Genomic DNA, 27,684 nt, shown 5'->3' with positions numbered 1-27,684 from the left:
GAATACGGGACACAGGTGCTACTCTTAGGATAAATACCATAAATATGAGGCCCTGGCGCTGCTATTAGGAGCAATACGGTACAGATTCTACTGCTAGTAGAAAACGTGTGGAAGCCAGGAGCTGCTATTAGGAGGAATACGGCACCCGGGAGGGTTGCTTAGTGGGAAATGGGGGGGCACAGGCGCTGCTACTAGGAGAAATACGGTATGAATAATACCAATAGAAAGCCTGGGGCCCAGGTGCTGCTATTAGGGAGAATATGGGACCCAGACGCTGCTATTAGGGGAAATAAGATATCGGAGTGCTGCTATTAGGGGAAATACGGCATGCAAGGCGCTGCTATTAGGAGCATTACGGGATGCGGGTGCAGCTATTAGAGGAAATACAACGCCCAGGTACAGCTACTCAAGGGAATACGGCACACAGGCGCTGCTATTGGGGGAAATACGGTACAGCGGTGCTCCTATTATGGGAAATACGGGGCTGGGGTTCTGCTATGAGAAAGACTGCAGGGCATGGGCGCTGCTATTAGGAGGAATACGGCGCTGAGGGGGCGCTGTGAGGGGCAGTGGGGGGTGTAGGAGGTGCTGCTATTAGGGGGAAATACGGTAGAGGGGCACCGCTATCAGGAGGAATGCAGAGGTGGGCGCTGCTATTAGGGAGAATACGGGACGCAAAGCGCTGTTATTAGGAGCAATTTGGGGGGGGGGGATGTGATCCAAAAGGCGCTGCTATTAGAAGAAATACGGGACTGGGTTCTACTGCTTGGCAAAATAAGAAAACCCAGGCGCTGCTATTAGAGGGAATAAGGGACTCAGGCGCTGCTATTAGGGAGAATACGGCGCAGTAAAAGCTGCTGTTGATGGGAATAAGGAGTGCAAGAGCTGCTATTAAACATAAGGGCCTCAAGTGCTGCTATTAGGAGAAATACGGCGCCTGGGTGCTGCTATTAGGGAGAATACGGGACCCAGGTGGCACTGCTAGAACAGGAGGTGCTGCTATTAGGGGGAATACGGCACGAGGTGCCGCTATTAGGAGAAATACGGGATCCGGGAGCTGCTATTAGAGAAAATAAGGGAGCTGTGCGCTGCTATTAGGGGGAATACTGGGCCCAGACGCTGCTATTAGGAACAATACGGCACCCAGGCGCTGCTATTGGGGGGAATTACGGGACTCAGGGTGCTGCTATTAGGAAAAATACGGCATTAAATTCCACTATTAGGCAGAATATATAGAACTTAGGTGCTACTATTAGAGGTTATACGGGACCCAGGTGCTGCTATTAGCGGAAATACGGTACAAAAAGTGCTGCTATTAGGAAGAATACTCGACTGAGGTGCTGCTATTAGGGGAAATATGGGACCCAGGTGCTGCTATTAGGGGAAATACGGCACTCAGGTGCTGCTATTAGGAGAAATATAGGACCTGGGTGCTGCTATTAGGGGAAATATGGCACTCAGGTGCTGCTATTAGGGGAAATACGGGACCCAGATGCTGCTATTAGGAGAAATATAGGACCCGGGTGCTGCTATTAGGGAAAATATGGCACCCAGGTGCTGCTATTAGGAGAACTATAGGACCCAGGTGCTGCTATTAGGGGAAATATGGCACTCAGGTGCTGCTATTAGGGGAAATACGGGACCCAGGTGCTGCTATTAAGATAAATATGGCATAAAAAGCACCGTTATTAGCAGCAATAAGGGACATCAGAGCTGCTATTAGGAGAAATATAGGACCCAGATGCTGCTATTAGGAGAAATATGGGACCCAGGTGCTGCTATTATGACAGATATAGGACCCAGGTGCTGCTATTAGAGAAAATATGGCACTCAGGTGCTGCTATTAGCAGAAATACGGGACCCAGGTGCTGCTATTAGGGGAAATATGGGACCCAAGTGCTGCTATTAGGGAAAATATGGCACCCAGGTGCTGCTCTTTGGGGAAATACGGGACCCATGTGCTTCAATTAGGGGGGAATCGTGGACCCAGAGCTGCTATTAGAAGAAATACAGCATAAAAGGTGCTGCTATTAGGGGAAATACGGGACCCAGGTGCTGCTATTAGGAGAAATATGGGACCCAGGCGCTGCTATTAAGGGGTAATAACGGACCCAGGGCTGCTATTAGGAGAAATATGGTAGAAAATGCACTGCTGTTATGGGAAATACGGCGCTCAAGTGCTACTAGGGCAAGTGCAGCATGAAAGGGGCTGATATTAGAAGAAATACGGCACGTAGGTGCGGCTATTAGGAGGAATACGGGGCTTAAGTAACGCTATTGTGGGGAATGTAAGCCTGGGGTGCTGCTATTAGGGAGAATACGGGACACAAAGCGCTGTTATTAAGGTCATTAAGTGACACAGGTTGCTATTAAGGGGAAAAATAGGACCCAGGTGCTGCTATTAGGAGAAATACGGGACACAGATAATGCTATTAGCCCCAATATTTGGAGCAATATAGGGCCCAGGTGCTGCTATTAGAAGGAATACGGGACGCAAGGCGCTTATCGGGGGAATACAGAACTCAGGTGCTGCTATTAGGGGGAATACGGGACCCAGGTGGTGCTATTAGGCCTAATATTAGCAGCAATACGGGACTCAGGTGCTGCTATTAGGATAAATACGGGATGCAGGTGCTGCTATTAGGGGGATTATGGGACCCAGGTGCTGCTATTAAAGTTATTACGGGTCTCAGGTGCTGCTATTAGGAGAAATACAGGACACGGGTGCTGCTATTAGGATGAATGTGAGACTTAGGTGCTGCTATTAGAAGGAATACGGGACCCAGGTGCTGCTATTAGGGGGATTACGGGACCCAGGTGCTGCCATTAGGGGGAATACAGGACCCGGGTGGTGTTATTAGGGGAAATATGGGACCCAGGTGCTGCTATTAGGATCAATACGGGACCCAGGTGCTGCTATTGGGGGGTTTACAGGACCCAGGTGCTACTATTAAAGGAATTACAGATCTCAGGTGCTGCTATTAGGGAAAATACGGGACCCAGGTGGTGCTATTAGCCCTACTATTAGAAGCAATCCCAGAATGGATCCCCTCTATTAGGAGTATTACGGTACCACTCATTCACGGGGGCATCAAAGTGCGCCCCTATTAGGAGCATTATGGGAGTGGACCCCCCCCCTCTATATTAGGAATATTACGGTATCACTTATTCATTGGGACACACAGTGCGCTCTTATTAAGAGCATTACGGGAGCGGAGCTTCTCTATTAGGAACGTTACGGTCCCACTCATTCAATGGGACATTATGATGTGCTTCTATTAGGAGCATTACGGGAGTGGAGCCCCTGTATTAGAAACATTACGGTACCATTCAATTGGGCATCACAGTGCGCTCCTATTAGGAGCATTACGGGACCAGTGCCCCTCTATTAAAAACGTTACGGTACCACTCATTCAATAGGGTATCACAGTGAGCTCCTATTAGGAGCATTACGGGAGTGGAACCCTCCTATTAGAAACATTACGGTACCACTCATTCAATAGGGTAGCACCGTGCGCTTCTATTAGGAGCATTATGGGAGTGGAGCCCCTCTATTAGGAACATAACGGTACCACTCGTTCATACAGTTATTGCAGGGCGCTCCTATTAGAAGCATTACGGCAGCAGAGCTCCTCTATTAGAAACATTACGGTACAACTAATTCATAGATTATAATGCGCTCCTATTAGAAACATTATGGGAGCGGAGCCCCTCTACTAGAAACATTACGGTACCACTCATTCATGGATTATAATGCGCTCCTATTAGAAGCATTACAGGACCAGAGCCCCTCTATTAGGAACATTACGGCACCACTCATTCAATGGGGCCTCACAGTGCGCTCCTATTAGAGCCATTATGGGAGTGGAGCCCCTCTACTAGAAACATTACGGTACAACTAATTCATAGATTATAACGCGCTCCTATTAGAGACATTACGGGAGCGGAGCCCTTCTATTAGGAACATTACGGCACCACTCATTCATGGGGTTATTACAGTGCGCTCCTATTAGAAGCATTACAGGAGTGGGGCCCCTCTATTAGGAACATTACGGCACCACTCATTCATGGATTATAATGCGCTCCTATTAGAAGCATTACGGGAGCGGGGCCCCTCTATTAGAGACATTACGGTACCACTCATTCAATGGGGCCTCACAGTGCGCTCCTATTAGGAGCATTACGGGAGCAGAGCCCCTCTATTAGGAACACTATGGCACCACTCCTTCATAGGGTTATTACAGTGCGCTCCTATTAGAAGCATTACAGGAGTGGGGCCCCTCTACTAGAAACATTACGGCACCACTCATTCATGGATTATAATGCGCTCCTATTGGAGGCATTACGGGAGCAGAGCCCTTCTATTAGGAACATTACGGTACCACTCATTCAATGGGGCCTCACAGTGCGCTCCTAGTAGGGGCATTATGGGGGAGAGGCCCCCCTATTAGGAACATTACGGTACCACTCATTCAATGGGGCCTCACAGTGCTCTCCTATTAGGGGCATTACGGGGGCGAGGCCCCCCTATTAGGAACATTACGGTACCACTCATTCAATGGGGGCTGACATGGCACTCCTATTAGGAGCATTACGGTAGAACCTAATTTCCTGGGTCTGGGGGGATTTTTGGGGTCAAAAATGGGGATTTTGGGGTCACTTGGGGGGGGGGATGTGGGAGGGGGACGAAAGAGTGAATTTTGGGATAAAAAAGGGGGGATTTGGGGAACCTGGGGGGGTTGAAAAGGGGGATTTGGGGGTCCTGGGGGGAAATCTGGGGTCCAAAAAGGGGATTTGGGGTCATGGGGGGGGATTTGGGGTTTTGGAGGGGGGGGGCTTTTGGGGTCATGGGGGGGATTTTGGGGTCCAAAAAGGGGTTTTTTGGGGTCCTGGGGGGGGACTTTTGGGGTCCAAAAAGAGGATTTTGGGGTCCTGGGGGGGCTTTTGGGGTCATGGTGGGGATTTTGGGGTCCAAAAAGGTGTTTTTGGGGTCCTGGGGGGTGGATTTGGGGTCTTAAGTGGGGCTTTTGGGGTCCAAAAAGAGGAATTTGGGGTCCTGGGGGGAGATTTGGGGTCCTGGGGGGGGGATTTGGGGATTTGGGGGGGGATTTGGGGTCCAAAAAGGGGATTTTGGGGTCCAAAAATGGGTTTTTGGGGTCCTGGGGGGGGGAAATTTGGGATTCTGGAGGGGATTTGGGGTTTTGGGGGGGGATTGGGGTCCTGAGGGGGGAGATTTGGGGTCCAAAAAGGGGATTTTGGGGTCCTGGGGGAGGATTTGGGGTTTTAGGTGGGGCTTTTGGGGTCCTGGGGGGGGGATTTGGGGTCTTGGGGGGGGGATTTGGGGTTTTGGGGGGGGATTGGGGTCCAAAAAGGGGATTTTGGGGTCCTGGGGGGGGTTTGGGGGTCCTGGGGGGGGATTTGGGGTTTTGGGGGGGCATTGTGGGGTCCTGGGGGGGTGATTTTGGGGTCATGGGGGGAATTTTGGGGTCTTGGGGGGGGATTTGGGAACCTGGGGGGGGATTTGGGGTTTTGAGGGGGGAGGGATTTGGGGGGGGAGGGAATTTTGGGATCCTGGGGGGGGGATTTGGGGTCTTAGGGGGGGCTTTTGGGGTCTTAGGGGGGGATTTGGGATCGTGGGGTGGGGCTTTTGGGGTCTTAGGGGGGGGATTTGGGGTCCTGGGGGGGCTTTTGGGGTCTTAGGGGGGGATTTGGGGTTTTTGGGGTGGGGGGATTTGGGGTCCAAAAAGGGGCTTTTGGGGTCCTGTGGGGGGGAAATTTGGGGTCCAAAAAAGGGATTTTGGGGTCCAAAAAGGGGTTTTTGGGGTCCTGGAGGGGGGGATTTGGGGTCCTGGGGGGGGGATTTGGGGATTTGGGGGGGGATTTGGGGTCCAAAAAGGGGATTTTGGGGTCCAAAAAGGGGTTTTTGGGGTCCTGGGGGGGGTTTGGGGTTTTGAGGGGGGGGGATTTGGGGGGGAGAGAATTTTGGGATCCTGGGGGGGGGGATTTGGGGTCTTAGGTGGGGGATTTGGGATCGTGGGGGGGGGGCTTTTGGGGTCTCAGGGGGGCTTTTGGGATCCTGGGGGGGGATTTGGGGTTTTTGGGGTGGGGGGATTTTGGGATCCTGTGGGGGGGGTTTGGGGTCCTGGGGGGGCTTTTGGGGGTCTTGGGGGGGATTTGGGATCCTGGGGGGGGGGGTTTGGGGTCCTGGGGGGGTTTTTGGGGGTCTTGGGGGGGGGATTTGGGGTCCTGGGGGGGCATTTGGGATCCTGGGGGGGGATTTGGGGTTTTTGGGGGATTTGGGGTTTTTTGGGGTGGGGGGATTTTGGGGTCCTGGGGGGGGAGGGGGGGAGGAATTGGGGTCCTGGGGGGCTTTTGGGGTCTTAGGGGGGGGAATTTGGGGTCTTGGGGTCCTGGGGGGGTATTTAGGATCCTGGGGGGGGGGGGGGATTGGGGGTTTTTGGGGGATTTGGGGTTTTTGGGGTGGGGGGGATTTTGGGGTCCTGGGGGGGGGGGAATTGGGGTCTTAAGGGGGGATTTGGGATCGTGGGGGGGGCTTTTGGGGTCTTAGGGGGGGGAATTTGGGATCCTGGGGGGGGATTTGGGGTCTTGGGGGGGGATTTGGGGTCCTGGGGGTTGGATTTTGGGAGATGGGGGGGGGGATTTGGGGTCCAAAAAGGGGATTTTGGGGTCTTGGGGGGGGCATTTGGGATCCTGGGGGGGGATTGGGGGTTTTTGGGGGATTTGGGGTTTTTTGGGGTGGGGGGATTTTGGGGTCCTGGGGGGGGAGGTGGGGAGGAATTGGGGTCCTGGGGGGCTTTTGGGGTCTTAGGGGGGGATTTGGGGTCCTGGGTGGGGAATTGGGGTCCTGGGGGGGGGAGGGATTTTGGGATCCTGGGGGGGGGGGTTTGGGGGTCTTTGGGGGGGGATTTGGGGTCTTGGGGGGGGATTTGGGATCCTGGGGGGGGGGGAACTGGGGTCCAGGAGGGGGATTTGGGGTTTTTGGGGTGGGGGGATTTTGGGGTCCTGGGGGGGGGGGGGGAAGGAATTGGGGTCCTGGGGTGGGATTTAGGATCCTCGGGTGGGGGGGATTTGGGGTTTTTGGGATCCTGGGGGGCAGATTTGGGGTCTTGGAGGTGGGAGGGGGGGGGGATATGGGGTTTTTTTTTTGGGGGGGGGGGGCTCACCGTGACCCCATGGGCTCCGGGTTGCTTTGGGGGTCTCCCCGGTTTCTTCTTATGGGGCTGCTTCTGAGGGGGGGGGGGGGGCGCAGGGGGGGGGCAGGAGGAGGAAGTAAGGAGGGGGGGCGGGGGGGGGGGGGGGGGGGGTAAAATGATCACGTGACCCTTAAATTTGGGGGGGGGGGGGGGGGGGGTCTGCGTTCTCACCCGATGGCGGCTGTGGGGGGGGGCGGCGCTGAGGTCGAGTTCAGGGGGGGGCGTCCATTTCTTTGGGGGGGGGGGGGGGGCAAAATAAATATAAGGAAGACACCCCCCCCCCAAACATCTCCCCGATTTTGGGACCCCCCCCCCCCAATTTAAAGACCCCCCCCCAATTTAAAAGCCTCCCCCCCCCCCTTAAAATTTAAGGACCCCCCCCCCCCCATTCCAAAAATTAGGGCCCCCCCCCCCAATTTAAGACCCCCCCCTATTTAAGACCCCCCCCTATTTAAGGACCCCCCCCCCAATTCAGAGCCCCCTCCCCAATTTCTTGCCCCCCCCCCCCAATTAAAAGAACCCCCCAATTAAAAGACCCCCCCCCCAAATTTAGGGACCCCACCCCAAATTTAAGGAGCCCCCCCCCACTTTAAAGCCCCCCCCCCCAAATTAAAAGCCCCCCCCCCCAAATTTAACCCCCCCCATTCCCATATAAGAACCCCCCCCCCAATTTAGGGCCCCCCCCCCAATTTATTGCCCCCCCCCCCAATTAAAAGACCCCCCCCTTATTTAAGGACCCCCCCCAATTTAAGGACCCCCCCCATAATTTAGGGACCCCCCCAATTCAAGGACCCCCCCTAATTTAAAGCCCCCCCCCCATTTAAAAGACCCCCCCCCCATTTTAGGGACCCCCCCCCAATTTATCGCCCCCCCCCCAATTAAAAGCCCCCCCCCAATTTAGCGACCCCCCCCCAATTTAATGCCCTCCCCCCTAATTAAAAGGGACCCCCCCCTAATTTAGGGACCCCCCCCAATTTATTGCCCCCCCCATTTAAAAGACCCCCCCCCATTAAACCCCCCCCCCCCCCATTTTAGGGACCCCCCCCCCAATTAAAAGACCCCCCCCCTAATGTAGGGACCCCCCCCAATTTATCGCCCCTCCCCCCCATTTAAAAGACCCCCCCCAATTTAGCGACCCCCCCCCCCCAATTTAAATCCATACACCCCAATTAAAAGCCCCCCCCCCCAATTTAACGACCCCCCCCCTTTTCCAATTGAAGGACCCCCCCAATTCACACCCCCCCCATTAAACCCCCCCCATAACTTAAGCCCCCCCCAATTAAAGCCCCCCCACTTAAACCCCCCCCAATTAACCCCCCCATAACTTAAGCCCCCCCCCTAATTAACCCCCCCTATAATTTAAGCCCCCCCCCAATTAACCCCCCCCCAATTTAAGCCCCCCCCATAATTTAAGCCCCCCCCAATTAAACCCCCCCCATTAAACCCCCCCCATAATTTAAGCCCCCCCCAATTAACCCCCCCCCAATTAACCCCCCCATAACTTAAGCCCCCCCCCACAATTTAAGCCCCCCCCCCAATTAAACCCCCAATTAAACCCCCCCCTCAATTAAACCCCCCCCATAACTTAAGCCCCCCCCCAATTAACCCCCCCCCCATAATTTAAGCCCCCCCCATAATTTAAGCCCCCCCCAATTAACCCCCCCCATAACTTAAGCCCCCCCCAATTTAAGCCCCCCCCCCAATTTAAGCCCCCCCCATAATTTAAGCCCCCCACCCATAATTTAATCCCCCCCAATTAAACCCCCCCCATAACTTAAGCCCCCCCCCCAATTTAAGCCCCCCCCCATAATTTAAGCCCCCCCCCCAATTTAAGCCCCCCCCCCAATTAACCCCCCAATTTAAGCCCCCCCCCATAATTGAAGCCCCCCCCCCTAATTGAAGCCCCCCCCCCAATTGTAGCTACCCCCCCAATTTAAGCCCCCCCCCCAATTAAGCCCCCCCCCCCAATTGAAGCCCCCCCCCCATAACTTAAGCCCCCCCCCCAATTTAAGCCCCCCCCCCCAATTGAAGCCCCCCCCCCATAATTGAAGCCCCCCCCCCAACTCACCACAGCCGCCTTCTGCTTCTGCCCTGAGCTCTGCGGGGGGGGGGGCAGAAATTTCAGCACAGCCCCAAATGGGGGGGGGGGGCTCAATTTTTTTGGGGGGGGGGGGCACAATTTTGGGGGGGTCAGGGGGGGAAATATGGGGGGGGGGGCTTTTTTTGGGGGGGTTAATGGGGATATTGGGGGGCTGGGGGGTTTTTTTTGGGGGGGGGATAATTTGGGGGGGGTTTGGGGTGGGGGGGGTCGTGGTATTTTTTGGGGGGGGATTTTGGGGTGGGGGGGGCGTTTTGGGGGGTAATGGGGTGGGGGGGGAAATTTGGGAGGGGTCATTTTGGGGGGGCTTGGGGGGGGGAAGGGGGGTATTTTGGGGGGGGGGGGCAGAGATTTTTGGGGGGGTCAGGGGGAATTTTGGGTGGGGGGGCGGCCATTTTTTGGGGGGGGATCAGTGGCCATTTTGGGAGTGGCCGCCATTTTGGGGGGGGGCCGGCAGCCATTTTGGGAGTGGCGGCCATTTTGGGGGGTGTTGGCCATTTTGGGGGGTGGCAGCAGCCATTTTGGGGGGGTCGGCCATTTTGGGGGGGGCCGGCAGCCATTTTGGGAGTGGCGGCCATTTTGGGGGGGTCGGCCATTTTGGGGGGCAGTGGCCATTTTGGGGGGGGTCCACCATTTTGGGTGGGGGGGCGGCCATTTTGGGGGGTGGCGGCAGCCATTTTGGGGGGGTCGGCCATTTTGGGGGGGCCGGCAGCCATTTTGGGAGTGGCGGCCATTTTGGGGGGGTCGGCCATTTTGGGGGGCGGCAGCCATTTTGAGGGGGTCCACCATTTTGGGTGGGGGGCGGCCATTTTGGGGGGTGGCGGCAGCCATTTTGGGGGGGCCGGCAGCCATTTTGGGGTGTGTCGGCCATTTTGGGGGGGCGGCAGCCATTTTGGGGGGGTCGGCCATTTTGGGGGGGCCGGCAGCCATTTTGGGAGTGGCGGCCATTTTGGGGGGTGTTGGCCATTTTGGGGGGCGGCGGCCATTTTGAGGGGGGGTCGGCCATTTTTGGGGGGGGCCGGCAGCCATTTTGGGGGGCGGCGGCCATTTTGAGGGGGGTCGGCCATTTTTTGGGGGGGCCGGCAGCCATTTTGAGGGGGTCCACCATTTTGGGTGGGGGGGCGGCCATTTTGGGGGGGTCAGCCATTTTCGGGGGGTCGGCCATTTTGGGTGGGGGGGCGGCCATTTTGGGGGGGGTCGGCCATTTTGGGGGGGCGTCAGCCATTTTGGGGGGGGTCAGCCATTTTGTGGGAGCGTCGGGGAGGACGTCGGCCATTTTGGAGGGGGTGTCGGCCATTTTGTGGAGGGATCAGCCATTTTGGGGGGGTCAGCCATATTGAGGGGGTCAGCCATATTGGGGGGGCTGTTGGGGAGAAGGTCGGCCATTTTGAAGGGGGGTCACCCATTTTGGGGAGGAGGTCAGCCATATTGGGGAGGGGGTCAGCCATTTTGGGGGTGGTCAGCCATTTTGGGGGGTGTTGGGGAGAAGGTCGGCCATTTTGGAGGGGGAGTCGGCCATTTTGTGGCGGGGTCGGCCATTCTGGGGGGGTGTTGGGGAGGAGGTCAGCCATTTTTGGGAGGGGGTCAAACACTTTGGGGGGGGGGCGACGGCCATTTTGTGGGGTGTTAGGAAAGAGGTCAGCCATATTGGGGAGGGGTCAGCCATATTGGTGGGGCTGTTGGGGAGAAGGTCAGCCATTTTGAGGGGGGGGTCAGCCATTTTGGAGGGGGGTCAGCCATTTTGGGGGAGCGTTGGGGAGGAGGTCGGCCATTTTGGAGGGGGTGTCGGCCATTTTGTGTGGGGGTCAGCCATCTTGGGGGGGTCGGCCATCTTGGGGGGTGTTGGGGAGGAGGTCAGCCGTTTTAGGGGGGGTCAGCCATATTGGGGGGGGGGGTCAAACACTTGGGGGGGGGGTCAGCCATTTTGGGGAAGCGTTGGGGAAAAGGTCGGCCATTTTGGAGGGGGTGTCAGCCATTTTGTGGGGGTCGGCCATATTGGGGGGGGTCAGCCATATTGGGGGGGTGTTGGGGAGGGGGTCAGCCATTTTGGAGGGGGTCAGCCATATTGGGGAGGAGGTTGGCCATTTTGGAGGGGGTGTCAGCCATTTTGTGGGGGGGTCGGCCATTTTGGGGGTCAGCCATTTTGGGGGAGCGTCGGGGAGGAGGTCGGCCATTTTGGAGGGGGTATCGGTCATTTTGTGGGGGTCGGCCATCTTGGGGGGTGTTGGGGAGGAGGTCAGCCATTTTGGGGGGGTCAGCCATTTTGGGAGGGGGTCAGCCATTTTTGGGGGGTGTTGGGGAGAAGGTCGGCCATTTTGGAGGGGGTGTTGGCCATTTTGTGGGGGGGTCGGCCATCTTGGGGGTGGTCAGCCATATTGGGGGGGGAGGGGGGGGGGTCGGCCATTTTGTGGGGCTGGGGGGGGTGGGGGGGGGGGTCCTGGGGAGGGGCGTTGAAGGGACCTTGGGGCGCAGGCAGCGTCTCCTCATGCATCTCCATTGTCGTTTGAGGCCGGGCCGCAGGCGGCGCAGGCAGATGCAGCAGCTGCCGCAATCCTCGGTGGCACGGCAGCCCTGACAGCTGCCACAGCCCAGACCCTGAGGGGGTGGGAGCCGCGGTACGTGTGGTTATCACATGCTAAGGACACGCTAAGGACACGCTAAGGACACGCCAAGGGGCACGGCGACGGGGTGGCGGTAGGTGATGGTGATTTGGGGGGGGGGGTGATGGGGGGGGTGACATGCTAAGGACACGCCAAGCACACGCTAAGGACACGCTAAGGACATGTCAACGACACGCCAATCGCGTGGCGGGTGCAAGACAACAGCATGCCAGCTGTATGCTAATGATAGGGCAAGCACATGCCAGCCACACGCCAAGCACACGCCAAGCACACGCCAAGCACACGCCCAACAGCACGCCAATGACATGTCAAGAACACGTCAGCAACACGCCAACCTTCCACCAACAACACGCCAAGGACACGCCAAGCACATGCCATGGACACGCCAAGGACATGATGACAACACGCCAACAACACGCCAATGACACGCCAATGACACGCCAATCATGGAGGGTCCTAATTAGCGGGGAGGAGGCTAATGAGGGGGTCCCAAACTGGAGGGGGTCCTAATTGGATCTTAATTAGGGGGAAGGGGGTAATGAGAGGGTCCTAATTGGGTGGGGGGGGGGAGGGGGGGAGGGTCATAATTGGGGGAGGGAGGTGGTTAATGAGAGGGTCCTAATTGCGGGGGGGGTCTTAATTAGGCGGAGAAGGCTAATGAGGGGGTCCCAATGGAAGGGGAGGGGGTCCTAATTGGGGGGGGGGGTCCTAATTAGGGGGAGGGTCCTAATTAGGGGGTCCTAAAGAGGGGGGTGAGGAGGAAACACGTGGCAGTGTGGGGGAGGTGGGGTCCTAATTAAGGGGGGGTGGGTTGTAATTAAGATGGGGATGCTAATTAGGAGAGGGGTTAATGAGGAAGTCCTAAAGTGGGGGAGAAATAATGAGAGAATCCTAATAGGGGGTGGGGGGAGGGGGGGGGGGTCATAATTAAGGGTGTGTTGTAATTAAGGGGGGAAGTTCTAATTAGGGGAGGGGCTAATGAGGGAGTCCTAAAGGAGGGGGTGGTTAATGAGGGGGTCCTAATTGGGGGGGGGGGTCCTAATTAGGGGGAAAGGCTAATGAGGGGATCCTAATGGGGGGGGGAAATAATGAATCTTAATAAGGGATGGAGGGGGTCGTAATTAAGGGGGTGTGGGTTGTAATTAAGGGAGGGGGGGGTCCTAATTGGGGGAGGAGCTAATGAGGGGATCCTAATGGGGGGAGGGGGAGGTGTTCCAATGTGGGGGGGGGTCCTAATTAAGGGGGGGGTTCCTAATTGGGGGAGGGGCTAATGAGGGGGTCTTAATGGGGAGGGGGAGCGAGGGGAAAGTGTCCCACTTAATTAGGGGGTCCTAATTAAGGGGGTGGGGGGTCATAATTTGGGGGGGGGGGGCTATAAGGAGGTCCTAAAGGAGGGGGGATGGGGGGTGGTTAATGAGGGGGTCCTAATTGGGGGAGGGGGAGGGTCCTAATTAGGGGGAAAGGCTAATGAGGGTGTCCTAATGGGGGGGGGGAATAATGAATCCTAATAAGGAATGGGGGGGGGGGGGGTCATAATTAAGGGGAGGGGGTCCCAAGGGGGTGGGTCCTAATTGAGGGGCTCATGAGGGGTCTTAATGGAGGGGAGGGGTCATAATTAAGAGGAGGGGGTCCCAAGGGGGGGGGTCCTAATTGAGAGAGGGGCTCATGAGGGGTCTTAATGGGGGGGGGGGTGTCATAATTAAAGGGGGGGGGGTCCCAAGGGAGGGGTCTTAATTGAGAGAAGGGGGTCCCAAGGGGTGTGGGGGGGTCATAATTAAGAGGAGGGGGTCCCAAGGGGGGGGGTCTTAATTGAGAGAGGGGATCTGAAGGGTCTTAATGGAGGGGGGGGGTCATAATTAAGAGGAGGGGGTCCCAAGGAGGGGGGGGCAGGGGTCCTAATTGAGAGAGGGGCTCATGAAGGGTCTTAATGGAGAGGGGGGGATCATAATTAAGAGGAGGGGGTCCCAAGGGAGGGGTCTTAATTGAGAGAGGGGCTCTGAAGGGTCTTAATGGAGGGGGGGGGTCATAATTAAGGGGGGGGGGTCCCAAGGGGTGGGGTGGGGGTCTTAATGGAAGAGGAGGGGGTCCCAAGGGGGGGGGGGGGCTGTGCTAATCGAGGGGCTCATGAGGAGTCTTAATGGAGGGGGGGGTCATAATTAAGAGGAGGGGGTCCCAAGGGGGGGGTCCTGATTGAGAGGGGGGCTCATGAGGGGTCTTAATGGGGGGGGGGGGTGTCATAATTAAAGGGGGGGGGTCCCAAGGGAGGGGTCTTAATTGAGGGGCTCATGAGGGGTCTTAATGGAGGGGGGGGTCATAATTAAGAGGAGGGGGTCCCAAGGGGGGGGTCCTGATTGAGAGGGGGGCTCATGAGGGGTCTTAATGGGGGGGGGGGTGTCATAATTAAAGGGGGGGGGTCCCAAGGGAGGGGTCTTAATTGAGGGGCTCATGAGGGGTCTTAATGGAGGGGGGGGGTCATAATTAAGAGGAGGGGGTCCCAAGGGGGGGGGGTCCTAATTGAGAGGGGGGCTCATGAGGGGTCTTAATGGAGGGGGGGGGGTCATAATTAAGAGGAGAGGGGGGGGTCCTAATTGAGAGAGGTGCTCACGAGGGGTCTTAATGGAGGGGAGGGGGTCATAATTAAGAGGAGGGGGTCCCAAGGGGGGGGTCCTAATTGAGGGGCTCATGAGGGGTCTTAATGGGGGGGGTCATAATTAAGAGGAGGGGGTCCCAAGGGGGAGGGGGGGGGCTGTCCTAATTGAGGGGCTCTGAAGGGTCTTAATGGAAGGGGGGGGGGTCATAATTAAGAGGATGGGGTCCCAAGGGGTGTGGGGGGGTCATAATTAAGAGGAGGGGGTCCCAAGGGGGGGGTCCTGATTGAGAGGGGGGCTCATGAGGGGTCTTAATGGGGGGGGGGGGTCATAATTAAGAGGAGGGGGTCACAAGGGGGGGGGTCATAATTGAGGGGCTCATGAGGGGTCTTAATGGAGGGGGGGGGTCATAATTAAGAGGAGGGGGTCCCAAGGAGGGGGGGGCAGGGGTCCTAATTGAGAGAGGGGCTCATGAAGGGTCTTAATGGAGAGGGGGGGATCATAATTAAGAGGAGGGGGTCCCAAGGGAGGGGTCTTAATTGAGAGAGGGGCTCTGAAGGGTCTTAATGGAGGGGGGGGGTCATAATTAAGGGGGGGGGGTCCCAAGGGGTGGGGTGGGGGTCTTAATGGAAGAGGAGGGGGTCCCAAGGGGGGGGGGGGGGCTGTGCTAATCGAGGGGCTCATGAGGAGTCTTAATGGAGGGGGGGTCATAATTAAGAGGAGGGGGTCCCAAGGGGGGGGTCCTGATTGAGAGGGGGGCTCATGAGGGGTCTTAATGGAGCGGGGGTCATAATTAAGAGGAGGGGGTCCCAAGGGGGGGGGTCCTGATTGAGAGGGGGGCTCATGAGGGGTATTAATGGGGGGGGGGGCATCATAATTAAGAGGAGGGGGTCCCAAGGGGGGGGGCTGTGCTAATCGAGGGGCTCATGAGGAGTCTTAATGGAGGGGGGGTCATAATTAAGAGGAGGGGGTCCCAAGGGGGGGGTCCTGATTGAGAGGGGGGCTCATGAGGGGTCTTAATGGAGCGGGGGTCATAATTAAGAGGAGGGGGTCCCAAGGGGGGGGGTCCTGATTGAGAGGGGGGCTCATGAGGGGTATTAATGGGGGGGGGGCATCATAATTAAGAGGAGGGGGTCCCAAGGGGGGGGGGTCCTAATTGAGGGGCTCATGAGGGGTCTTAATGGAGGGGAGGTCATAATTAAGAGGAGGGGGTCCCAAGGGGGGGGGGTCCTAATTGAGAGAGGGGCTCATGAGGGGTCTTAATGGGGGGGGGGTCATAATTAAGAGGAGAGGGGGGGGTCCTAATTGAGAGAGGAGCTCATGAAGGGTCTTAATGGAGAGGGGAGGGGGTCATAATTAAGAGGAGGGGGTCCCAAGGGGGGGGGTCCTGATTGAGAGAGGGGCTCATGAGGGGTCTTAATGGAGGGGGGGGTCATAATTAAGAGGAGGGGGTCCCAAGGGGGGTTGGGCCCTAATTGAGGGGCTCATGAGGGGTCTTAATGGAGGGGGGGGGGGTCATAATTAAGAGGAGAGGGGGGGGGTCCTAATTGAGAGAGGTGCTCACGAGGGGTCTTAATGGAGGGGAGGGGGTCATAATTAAGAGGAGGGGGTCCCAAGGGGGGGGGTCCTAATTGAGAGAGGGGTTCATGAGGGGTCTTAATGGGGGGGGGGGGGGGTCATAATTAAGAGGAGAGGGGGGGGGTCCTAATTGAGAGAGGTGCTCACGAGGGGTCTTAATGGAGGGGAGGGGGTCATAATTAAGAGGAGGGGGTCCCAAGGGGGGGGGTCCTGATTGAGAGAGGGGCTCATGAGGGGTCTTAATGGAGGGGGGGGTCATAATTAACAGGAGGGGGTCCCAAGGGGGGGGATCCTAATTGAGGGGCTCATGAGGGGTCTTAATGGTGGGGGGGGGTCATAATTAACAGCAGGGGGTCCCAAGAGGGGGGGGGCCCAAGGGGGGGGGGTCCTGATTGAGAGAGGGGCTCATGAGGGGTATTAATGGAGGGGGGGGTCATAATTAAGTGGGGGGGGTCCCAAGGGGTGGGGGGGGGGGTCATAATTAAGAGGTGGGGGTCCCAAGGGGGGGGGGTCCTAATTGAGATAGGGTCATGGGGGCTGGGGGGGGGGAGGGGAGGTGGTAATAATTAATAATTGTGCCATTACCTTCTTAACGATGCGCAGGCAACGGCGCAGGAGGCACTTGGGAAGGGCCTGGGTGACCCCCCCACCAAAATGGGGGGGGGGTCCGAAATTTTGGGGGGGGGTCGCCCGACGGGAGCAGGCGCTGCAGATCCCGCAGTCTTCAGGGATGCGACAAGCCTGGCAGGCACCGCAGCCCACCCTCTTTTTTTTTTTTTTTTTTGGTTTTTTTTGGGGGGGGGGGGTTTATTAGAATGACCCCCCCCCCCACACACTATATTTTATATTGAGGGGGGGGGTTTTAGGGTTTATTTTTTTTTTGGGGGGGGGGGTTACCTTGTAGAAGCGCTGCTCGCGGTTGAAATCCCGGCGTTGAGCTGTTGGGATTTTTTTTTTTTTGGGGGGGGGGGATTAGGGGGGTTCATTTTATTTCAATCCCCCCCCCCCCCAATAAAAACAACTCCACCCCCCCCCCCCTCCCAGCCCCCCTCCCCCACCAACAGGATCCTAATAATGACCCCCAAAAGCTCCCCCCCCCCCCCCAGCATCCATGGATCCCACTGACCCCCCCCCCACCTTTATTAAGCCCCCCCCAGGTCCCCCAAAACGACCCCCCCCCCCCACCCAAAGACCCCCCCGAGACCCCAATACCCCCCCACTCCCCAAAAGACCCCCCAGGTCCCCAAAATCGACCCCCCCCCCACAATAATCCCCCTAAACCCCAATGGAGACATCAGCACCCCCCCCACCCTTATTAAGCCCCCCCCAGGTCCCCCCAAAACGACCCCCCCCCAATGACCCCCCCCCAGACCCCAATAGAGACCCGAGAAGCCCCCTACCCCAAAGACCCCCCCCCCCAGACCCCAATAGAGACCCCAGGACCCCCCCTCCCCCCCCCAGCATCCATGGATCCCACTGACCCCCCCCCACCCTTATTAAGCCCCCCCCCACATCCCCCAAAAACGACCCCCCCCCCCACCCAAAGACCCCCCCCCAGACCCCAATACCCCCCCACTCCCCAAAAGACCCCCCAGGTCCCCAAAATCGACCCCTCCCCCCCTCACAATAACCCCCCTAAACCCCAATGGAGACAGCAGCACCCCCCCCACCCTTATTAAGCCCCCCCCCAGGTCCCCCAAAACGACCCCCCCCCAATGACCCCCCCCAGACCCCAATACCCCCCCACTCCCCAAAAGACCCCCCAGGTCCCCAAAATCGACCCCCCCCCCACAATAATCCCCCTAAACCCCAATGGAGACATCAGCACCCCCCCCACCCTTATTAAGCCCCCCCCAGGTCCCCCAAAACGACCCCCCCCCCAATGACCCCCCCCCAGACCCCAGCAGAGACCCGAGAAGCCCCCTACCCCAAAGACCCCCCCCCCCAGACCCCAATAGAGACCCCAGGACCCCCCCTCCCCCCCCCAGCATCCATGGATCCCACTGACCCCCCCCCCACCCTTATTAAGCCCCCCCCCAGGTCCCCCAAAACGACCCCCCCCCCCCACCCAAAGACCCCCCCCCAGACCCCAGGACCCCCCCCACGTCCCCAAAACCCCCCCCACGTCCCCAAAATCGACCCCTCCCCCCCCCACAATAACCCCCCTAAACCCCAATGGAGACATCAGGACCCCCCCCACCCTTATTAAGCCCCCCCCCCCAGGCCCCCAAAAGCGACCCCCCCCCCAATGACCCCCGCCCCAGACCCCAATAGAGACCTGAGAAGCCCCCTACCGCAAAGACCCCCCCCCCCAGACCCCAATAGAGACCCCAGGACCCCCCCTCCCCCCCGAGCATCCATGGATCCCACTGACCCCCCCCCCACCCTTATTAAGCCCCCCCCCAGGTCCCCCAAAACGACCCCCCCCAACAATGACCCCCCCCCAGACCCCAATACCCCCCCACTCCCCAAAAGACCCCCCAGGTCCCCAAAATCGACCCCCCCCCCCCCACAATAACCCCCCTAAACCCCAATGGTGACATCAGGACCCCCCCACCCTTACTAAGCCCCCCCCCAGGTCCCCCAAAAACGACCCCCCCCCCAATGACCCCCCCCCAGACCCCAACAGAGACCTGAGAAGCTCCCTACCCCAAAGACCCCCCCCCAGACCCCAATAGAGACCCCAGGACCCCCCCTCCCCCCCCCAGCATCCATGGATCCCACTGACCCCCCCCCCACCCTTATTAAGCCCCCCCCCCAGGTCCCCCAAAACGACCCCCCCCCCAAAGACCCCCCCCCAGACCCCAATAGAGACCCAAGAAGCCCCCTACCCCGAAGACCCCCCCCTCCAGACCCCAATACAGACCACAGGACCCCCCCACCAGCATCCATGGATCCCACTGACCCCCCCCCCCACCCTTATTAAGCCCCCCCCCACGTCCCCCCAAAACGACACCCCCCCATGACCCCCCCCCCAGACCCCAATAGAGACCCCAGGACCCCCCCTCCCCCTCCCCCCAGCATCCATGGATTCCACTGACCCACCCCCCCCACCCTTATTAAGCCCCCCCCAGGTCACCCAAAAACGACCACCCCCCAATGACCCCCCCCAGACCCCAATAGAGACCCGAGGAGCCCCCTACCCCAAAGACCCCCCCCCCCAGACCCCAATACAGACCCCAGGACCCCCCCTCCCCCCCCCAGCATCCATGGATCCCACTGACCCCCCCCCCCACCCTTATTAGCCCCCCCCCAAGGTCCCCCAAAAACGACCCCCCCATTAAATGACCCCCCCCCAGACCCCAATAAAGATCCTAAAGACCCCAGGACCCCCCGAGCATCCATGGATCCCACTGACCCCCCCCCACCCTTATTAAGCCCCCCCCCACATCCCCCAAAATCGACCCCCCCCCCCCCAATGACACCCCTCAACCCCAATGGAGACATCAGCACCCCCCCCACCCTTATTAAGCCCCCCCCACGTCCCCCAAAAACGACCACCCCCCAAATAAGACCCCCCTATCCCCCAAAAGCCTCCAGCAATGACCCCAGGACCCCCACAGGCCCCCCCAAAACGACCCCCCCCCTCCCAGGACCCCCCCCAGACCCCAATAGAGACCCCAGGACCCCCCCCCACCCCCCAAAAGCCCCCACCAATGACCCCAGGACCCCCCCAGACCCCAATAGAGACCCCAGGACCCCCTCCCACCCCCCAAAAGCCCCCACCAATGACCCCAGGACCCCCCCAGACCCCAATAGAGACCCCAGGACCCCCCCAACCCCCCAAAAGACCCCACCAATGAATTCAGGACCCCCCCAGACCCCAATAGAGACCCCAGGACCCCCTCCCACACCCCAGAAGACCCCACCAATGACTTCAGGAGCCCCCCAGACCCCCCCGAAATCGACCCCCCCCCAAAAAAAAATGACCCCCCCTCCCCCCCTTACCCCTGCACTGTGGGCACAGCCATCGGCAGCGGCGCTGGGGGGGCAAAGTCATCCCTGGGAACAGACCCTGGCAACTGGCACAGCACCTGGGGGGGGGGGGGGGGGGCAAGGGGGGAGCACAGCTCATCAACCCCCCCACCCCAAAATACTTCAAGACCCCCCCCCTTAAAAAAAACAGACACCCAACCACCCCCTCCCCCCATTGCCCTTTAAACAACCCAACACCTCCCACCCCAGGACCCCAAAAACCCCCAAAGACCCCCCCAAACTCCCCCCCCCAAGACCCCAAAAACCCCCCCAGCCCCCCCCTCCCACCCCCAGGACCCCAATGACCCCACCAACCCCCCCAGAAGCCCCCCCCCAAAACTTAAGACCCCCCAGACCCCTCCAAAGCTCACCCCCAAACCCCCCCAAGACCCCCACGTCTCCCCCAGGACCCCAAAGACCCCACCAGAACCCCCCCAAACTCCCACCCCAGGACCCCAAAGACCCCCCCATCCCACCCAAAGGACCCCAAACCCCCCCAGAAGCCCCCCCCCAAAACTTAAGACCCCCCAGACCCCCCCAAAACTCACCCCCAAACCCCCCCAAGACCCCCCCGTCTCCCCCAGGACCCCCCAAAGACCCCCCAGCCCCCCCCTCCCTCTCCCAGGACCCCAAACTCCCCCCCCAGGACCCCCAAAGACCCCCCCAACCCTCTCCCAAAAACTCAAGACCCCCAAAAGCCCACCCCCAAACCCCCCCCCCCCAACTCCAAATCCCTCCAGCAGCCCCTCAACCCCCCCCCATCCCCAAATCCCCCCAAGACCCCCCAGTCTCCCCCAGGACCCCCAAAGACCCCCCCAGAACCCCCCCAAACTCCCCCCCAGGACCCCAAAGACCCCCCCCATCCCACCCAAAGGACCCCAAACCCCCCCAGAAGCCCCCCCCCAAAACTTCAGACCCCCCAGACCCCCCCAAAGCTCACCCCCAAACCCCCCTAAGACCCCCCATCTCCCCAAGGACCCCCAAAGACCCCCCCCAGAACCCCCCCAAACTCCCCCCCCAGGACCCCAAAGACGCCCCCAACCCCTCCAACCCCCCCCCCAAAAACTCAAGACCCCCCCCCAAGACCCTCCAAGCTCACCCCCAACCCCCCCCCAAGATCCCCCCAAACTCCCCCCCCAGGACCTCAAAGACCCCCCCAACCCCCTCCCAAAACCTCAAGACCCCCCAAAAGCCCACCCCCAAACCCCCCCCCCCCAACTCCAAATCCCTCCAGCAGCCCCTCAACCCCCCACCCCCCCCACCCCAAAACCCCCCTCCCCAAAAGCCCAACTTACGCCACCAGGCTCTCCTGGGGGGTTTCCAGGGGGGGTCCCGGGGGGGGTCGTTTGCGGGTCCGCCGTGGTGGGAGGGGGGGGTCCGAGGGGGGGGGCGTGGCCTCGGTGTGGGGAGGGGTGGGGGGGGGAGGAGGAGGAGCAGGAAGCGTGATAGAAAGGGTAGGGAGAGGGGGCGTGGTTACGTCAGGCTCCGCCCCCTCCGCTAGCTCCACCCCTTCCTCTCGCTCCACCTTTACGATTGGCTGCGTTCCCCTCTCTTGCCCCGCCCCTTCCGGTTGCTCCGCCTTTTGTTGCTCCGCCCCCTTCTTTGGCCCCGCCCTTTTCCGTTGCTCCGCCCCCTTGGTCGGTTCCAAGCCAGGCGTTAGCTCCGCCCCTTTCTCAAGCTCCGCCCCTTTCTCAGGCTCCGCCAATTGGCTCACAGGCTCCACCTCCTTCTGAGGCTCCGCCCCCCGGCTCTCAGGCTCCGCCCCTTGGCTCTCAAGCTCCGCCCCCTCCTCTTTAGGCTGCAGGAGGGGGGCGATGGGGGGGGGCTCCGATGGCCGCTGCCATCGGGAGCCTTTGCGGGGCTGTGGGGGGAGAACAGAGCACATCAATGGGGGGGGGGGGGGGACATTTTTGGGAACTCCCCCCCCCCAAACTTTACACCACATTATGGGGATCCCCCCAAACCTCACCCCAGACCCCCCCCCAAGACCCCAAACCTGACCCCAGAATCCCAAAACCTGACCCCAAACTCCCCCAGGACCCCAAACCTGACGCTAAGACCCCCCCCAGAACCCTAAGACCCCCCCCCTCAGGACCCCAAAGCCCCTTCAAGACCCCAAAACCTGACCCCAGGACCCCAAATCTGACCCCACAATCCCAAAACCTGACCCCAAACCCCCCAGGACCCCAAAACCCCTCGAAGACCCCAAACCTGACCCTAAGACCCCCCCTCAGGACCCCAAAGCCCCTTCAAGACCCCAAAACCTGACCCCAGGACCCCAGATCTGACCCCACAATCCCAAAACCTGACCCCAAACCCCCCAGGACCCCAAAACCCCTCGAAGACCCCAAACCTGACCCTAGGACCCCCCCCAGGACCCCAAAACCTGACCCCAGGACCCCCTCCCAGGACCTCAAACCTGACCCCAGAATCCCAATACCTTACCCTAGAAACCCCCCCAAGACCCCAAAACCCCTCCAAGACCCCAAACCTGACCCTAGGACCCCAAATCTGACCCCAGAATCCCAAAACCTGACCCTAAAAACTCCCCCAAGACCCCAAAACTCCTTCAAGACCTCAAACCTGACCCTAAGACCCCCCCCCCAGGACCCCAAAGCCCCTTCAAGACCCCAAAACCTGACCCCAGGACCCCAAATCTGACCCCACAATCCCAAAACCTGAGCCCAAACCCCCCAGGACCCCCAAACCCCTCGAAGAACCCAAACCTGACCCTAGGACCCCCCCCAGGACCCCAAAACCTGACCCCAGAATCCCAAAACCTTACCCTAGAAACCCCCCCAAGACCCCAAAACCCCTCCAAGACCCCAAACCTGACCCTAGGACCCCAAATCTGACCCCAGAATCCCAAAACCTGACCCTAAAAACTCCCCCAAGACCCCAAAAACCCTCCAAGACCCCAAACCTGACCCTAAGATCCCACCCCTCAGGACCCCAAAACCCCTTCAAGACCCCAAAACCTGACCCCAGGACCCCAAAACCTGACCCTAAAAACTCCCCCAAGACCCCAAAACCCCTTCAAGACCCCAAACCTGACCCTAAGACCCCCCCTCAGGACCCCAAAGCCCCTTCAAGACCCCAAACCTGACCCCAGGACCCCAAACCAGACCCCAGAACCCCCCCAGGACCCCAAAACCCCCAAACCTGACCCTAGAAACCCCCCCAACACCCCAAAACCCCTTCAAAATCCCAAACCTGACCCCAGGACCCCAAACCAGACCCCAGAACCCCCCCCAGGACCCCAAATCTGACCTCAGGACCCCAAACCTGACCCCAGGACCCCCTCAGGACCCCAAAACCCCTTCAAGACCCCAAAACCTGACCCCAGGACCCCCACCACCCATCTTTAGGGTATTTTTAGGGTGCCCCCCCTCTCACCTTGGAACCCCCAGCCTCTTCAGGACCCCAAACCTGACCCCTCAAAGACACCAAACCTGACCCCAGGACCCCCTCAGGACCCCAAAACCCCTTCAAGACCCCAAAACCTGACCCCAGGACCCCCACCACCCATCTTTAGGGTATTTTTAGGGTGCCCCCCCTCTCACCTTGGACCCCCCCAGGACCCCAAATCTGAACCCAGGACCCCAATACCCCTCCAGGACCCCAAAACCTGACCCTAGAAACCCCCCAAGCCCCCAAAACCCCTTCAAGACCCCAAAACCTGACCCCAGGACCCCCACCACCCATTTTTAGGGTATTTTTAGGGTGCCCCCCCCTCTCACCTTGGACCCCCCCAGACCTGACCCCAGGACCCCAAACCTGACCCCTCAAAGACCCCAAAACCTGACCCTAGAAACCCCCCAAGCCCCCAAAACCCCTTCAAAACCCCAAAACCTGACCCCAGGACCCCCACCACCCATCTTTAGGGTATTTTTAGGGTGCCCCCCCTCTCACCTTGGACCCCCCCAGGACCCCAAATCTGAACCCAGGACCCCAATACCCCCCCAGGACCCCAAAACCTGACCCTAGAAACCCCCCAAGCCCCCAAAACCCCTTCAAAACCCCAAAACCTGACCCCAGGACCCCCACCACCCATCTTTAGGGTATTTTTAGGGTGCCCCCCCTCTCACCTTGGACCCCCCCAGGACCCCAAATCTGACCCCAGGACCCCAATACCCCCCCAGGACCCCAAAACCTGACCCTAGAAACCCCCCAAGCCTCCAGAACCCCTCCAAGACCCCAAAACCTGACCCCAGGACCCCCACCAACCATTCCTAGGGTATTTTTAGGGTGCCCCCCCTCTCACCTTGGACCCCCCCGGCCTCTTCAGGACCCCAAAACCTGACCCCAGGACCCCAAACCTGACCCCTCAAAGACCCCAAACCTGACCCCAGGACCCCCTCAGGACCCCAAAACCCCTTCAAAACCCCAAAACCTGACCCCAGGACCCCCACCACCCATCTTTAGGGTATTTTTAGGGTGGCCCCCCCTCTCACCTTGGACCCCCCCAGACCTGACCCCAGGACCCCAAAACCTGACCCCAAAACCCCCCCAGGACCCCAAACCTGACCCCAGGACCCCAAACCTGACCCCAGGACCCCCCCAGGACCCCAAATCTGACCCCAAAACCCCAAAACCTGACCCTAGAAACCCCCCCAACACACCAAAACCCCTTCAAAATCCCAAACCTGACCCCAAGACCCCAAAACCTGACCCTAGAAACCCCCCAAGCCCCCAAAACCCTTTCAAGACCCCAAACCTGACCCCAGGACCCCCACCACCCATTTTTAGGGTATTTTTAGGGTGGCCCCCCCACTCACCTTGGACCCCCCCAGGACCCCAAATCTGAACCCAGGACCCCAAAATCCCCCCAGGACCCCAAAACCTGACCCTAGAAACCCCCCAAGACCCCAAAACCCCCCTAGGACCCCAAACCTGACCCCAGGACCCCAAATCTGACCCCAGGACCCCCACCACCCATTCTTAGAATATTTTTAGGGTGCTCCCCCCTCTCACCTTGGACCCCCCCAGCCTCTTCAGGACCCCAAACCTGACCCCTCAAAGACCCCAAACCTGACCCCAAGACCCCCTCAGGACCCCAAAAACCCTTCAAGACCCCAAAACCTGACCCCAGAACCCCCACCACCCATTTTTAGGGTATTTTTAGGGTGGCCCCCCCACTCACCTTGGACCCCCCCAGACCATCCCAGGACCCCAAACCCGACCCCAAAACCCCCCAGGACCCCAAACCTGACCCCAAGACCCCCCCCGGGACCCCAAAACCAAACCCCAAAACCTGATCCTAGAAACCCCCCCAACACACCAAAACCCCTTCAAAATCCCAAACCTGACCCCAGGACCCCAAAACCTGACCCTAGAAACCCCCCCAAGACCCCAAAGCCCCTTCAAGACCCCAAACCTGACCCCAGGACCCCAAAACCAGACCCCAGAACCCCCCCAGGACCCCAAATCTGACCCCAGGACCCCAAAACCAGACCCTAGAAACCCCCCCAAGCCTCCAGAACCCCTTCAAAACCCCAAAACCTGACCCCAGGACCCCCACCACCCATTTTTAGGGTATTTTTAGGGTGCCCCCCCTCTCACCTTGGACCCCCCCAGCCTCTTCAGGACCCCAAACCTGACCCCTCAAAGACCCCAAACCTGACCCCAGGACCCCCCCAGGACCCCAAAACCCCTTCAAAACCCCAAAACCTGACCCCAGGACCCCCACCACCCATCTTTAGGGTATTTTTAGGGTGGCCCCCCCTCTCACCTTGGACCCCCCCAGGACCCCAAATCTGAACCCAGGACCCCAAAACCCCCCCCAGGACCCCAAAACCTGACCCCAGGACCCCCACCACCCATCTTTAGGGTATTTTTAGGGTGCTCCCCCCTCTCACCTTGGACCCCCCCAGACCTGACCCCAGGACCCCAAAACCTGACCCTAGAAACCCCCCAAGCCCCCAAAACCCCTTTAAGACCACAAAACCTGACCCCAGGACCCCCTCAGGACCCCAAAACCCCTTCAAAACCCCAAAACCTGACCCCAGGACCCCCACCACCCATCTTTAGGGTATTTTTAGGGTGGCCCCCCTCTCACCTTGGACCCCCCCGGCCTCTTCAGGACCCCAAACCTGACACCTCAAAGACCCCAAACCTGACCCCAGGACCCCCCCAGGACCCCAAAACCCCTTCAAGACCCCAAAACCTGACCCCAGGACCCCCCCCACCCACTCTTAGGATATTTGTGGGGTGCTCCCCCCTCTCACCTTGGACCCCCCCAGGACCCCAATACCCCCCCAGGACCCCAAAACCTGACCCTAGAACCCCCCCCCAGGACCCCAAAACCCCTTCAAGACCCCAAAACTGACCCCAGGACCCCAATACCCCCCCAGGACCCCAAAACCTGACCCTAGAAACCCCCCAAGCCCCCAGAACCCCTTCAAGACCCCAAAATCTGACCCCAGGACTCCAAAACCTGACCCCAGGACCCCCACCACCCATTTTTAGGGTATTTTTAGGGTGCCCCCCCCTCTCACCTTGGACCCCCCCAGACCTGACCCCAGGACCCCAAAACCGGACCCCTCAAAGACCCCAAACCTGACCCCAGGACCCCCTCAGGACCCCAAAACCCCTTCAAGACCCCAAAACCTGACCCCAGGACCCCAAAACCTGACCCCAGGACCCCCACCACCCATCTTTAGGGTATTTTTAGGGTGCTCCCCCTCTCACCTTGGAACCCCCAGCCTCTTCAGGACCCCAAACCTGACCCCAAAGCCCCCAGGACCTCAAATCTGACCCCAGGACCCCAAAACCAGACCCCAAAACCCCAAAACCTGACCCTAGAAACCCCCCCAAGACCCCAAAACCCCTTCAAAATCCCAAACCTGACCCCTCAAAGACCCCAAAACCTGACCCTAGAACCCCCCCCAGGACCCCAAAACCCCTTCAAGACCCCAAACCAGACCCCAGGACCCCAAACCAGATCCCAGGACCCCAAACCAGACCCCAGAACCCCCCCGCAGGACCCCAAATCTGACCACAGGACCCCAAAACCAGACCCTAGAAACCCCCCCAGGACCCCAAAACCCCTTCAAGACCCCAAAACCTGACCCCAGGACCCCCACCACCCATCTTTAGGGTATTTTTAGGGTGCCCCCCCTCTCACCTTGGACCCCCCCAGACCTGACCCCAGGACCCCAAACCTGACCCCTCAAAGACCCCAAAACCTAACCCCAAAACCCCCCAAGCCCCCAAAACCCCTTCAAGACCCCAAAACCTGACCCCAGGACCCCCACCACCCATCTTTAGGGTATTTTTCGGGTGCCCCCCCCTCTCACCTTGGACCCCCCCAGACCTGACCCCAGGACCCCAAACCCGACCCCAAAACCCCCCCAGGACCCCAAACCTGACCCCAGGACCCCAAAGCCAGACCCTAAAACCCCAAAACCTGACCCTAGAAACCCCCCAACACCCGAAAACCCCTTCAAAATCCCAAACCTGACCCCAGGACCCCAAAAACTGACCCTAGAAACCCCCCCAAACCCCCAAAACCCCTTCAAGACCCCAAAACCTGACCCCAGGACCCCCACCACCCACTCTTAGGGTATTTTTAGGGTGCTCCCCCCTCTCACCTTGGACCCCCCCAGACC

The 27,684-nt window shown here is 59.3% G+C and overlaps 1 protein-coding gene across 12 annotated transcripts in view; it reads right to left on the bottom strand.

Annotated features, from left to right (window-relative positions):
• The window catches only part of LOC149914661 (methyl-CpG-binding domain protein 1-like), a 72,048-nt gene that overhangs the window by 33,911 nt on the left and 10,453 nt on the right, over positions 1-27,684 (bottom strand). For 5 of the 12 annotated variants that reach the window (XM_090126792.1, XM_090126785.1, XM_090126793.1 and 2 more), the window contains exons 4-11: positions 21,370-21,935; positions 20,048-20,133; positions 16,997-17,037; positions 16,685-16,864; positions 11,773-11,907; positions 9,283-9,312; positions 7,386-7,445; positions 7,185-7,247 (exon numbers count right to left, since the gene is read on the bottom strand). In XM_090126792.1, coding sequence (XP_089982918.1) covers positions 7,185-7,247; positions 7,386-7,445; positions 9,283-9,312; positions 11,773-11,907; positions 16,685-16,864; positions 16,997-17,037; positions 20,048-20,133; positions 21,370-21,935 — 1,161 coding nt within the window. The remainder of the gene's footprint in view (positions 1-7,184; positions 7,248-7,385; positions 7,446-9,282; positions 9,313-11,772; positions 11,908-16,684; positions 16,865-16,996; positions 17,038-20,047; positions 20,134-21,369; positions 21,936-27,684) is intronic. The other 7 variants (XM_090126787.1, XM_090126795.1, XM_090126789.1 and 4 more) reach the window with 4 other exon arrangements.

This window comes from Phasianus colchicus, chromosome 29 (genome assembly GCF_987193195.1).
Source record: "Phasianus colchicus chromosome 29, bPhaCol1.hap1.1, whole genome shotgun sequence".
Taxonomy (NCBI): domain Eukaryota; kingdom Metazoa; phylum Chordata; class Aves; order Galliformes; family Phasianidae; genus Phasianus; species Phasianus colchicus.
The sequence above is the reverse complement of the archived record's forward strand: the minus strand, read 5'-3'. Positions and strand labels throughout refer to the sequence as shown.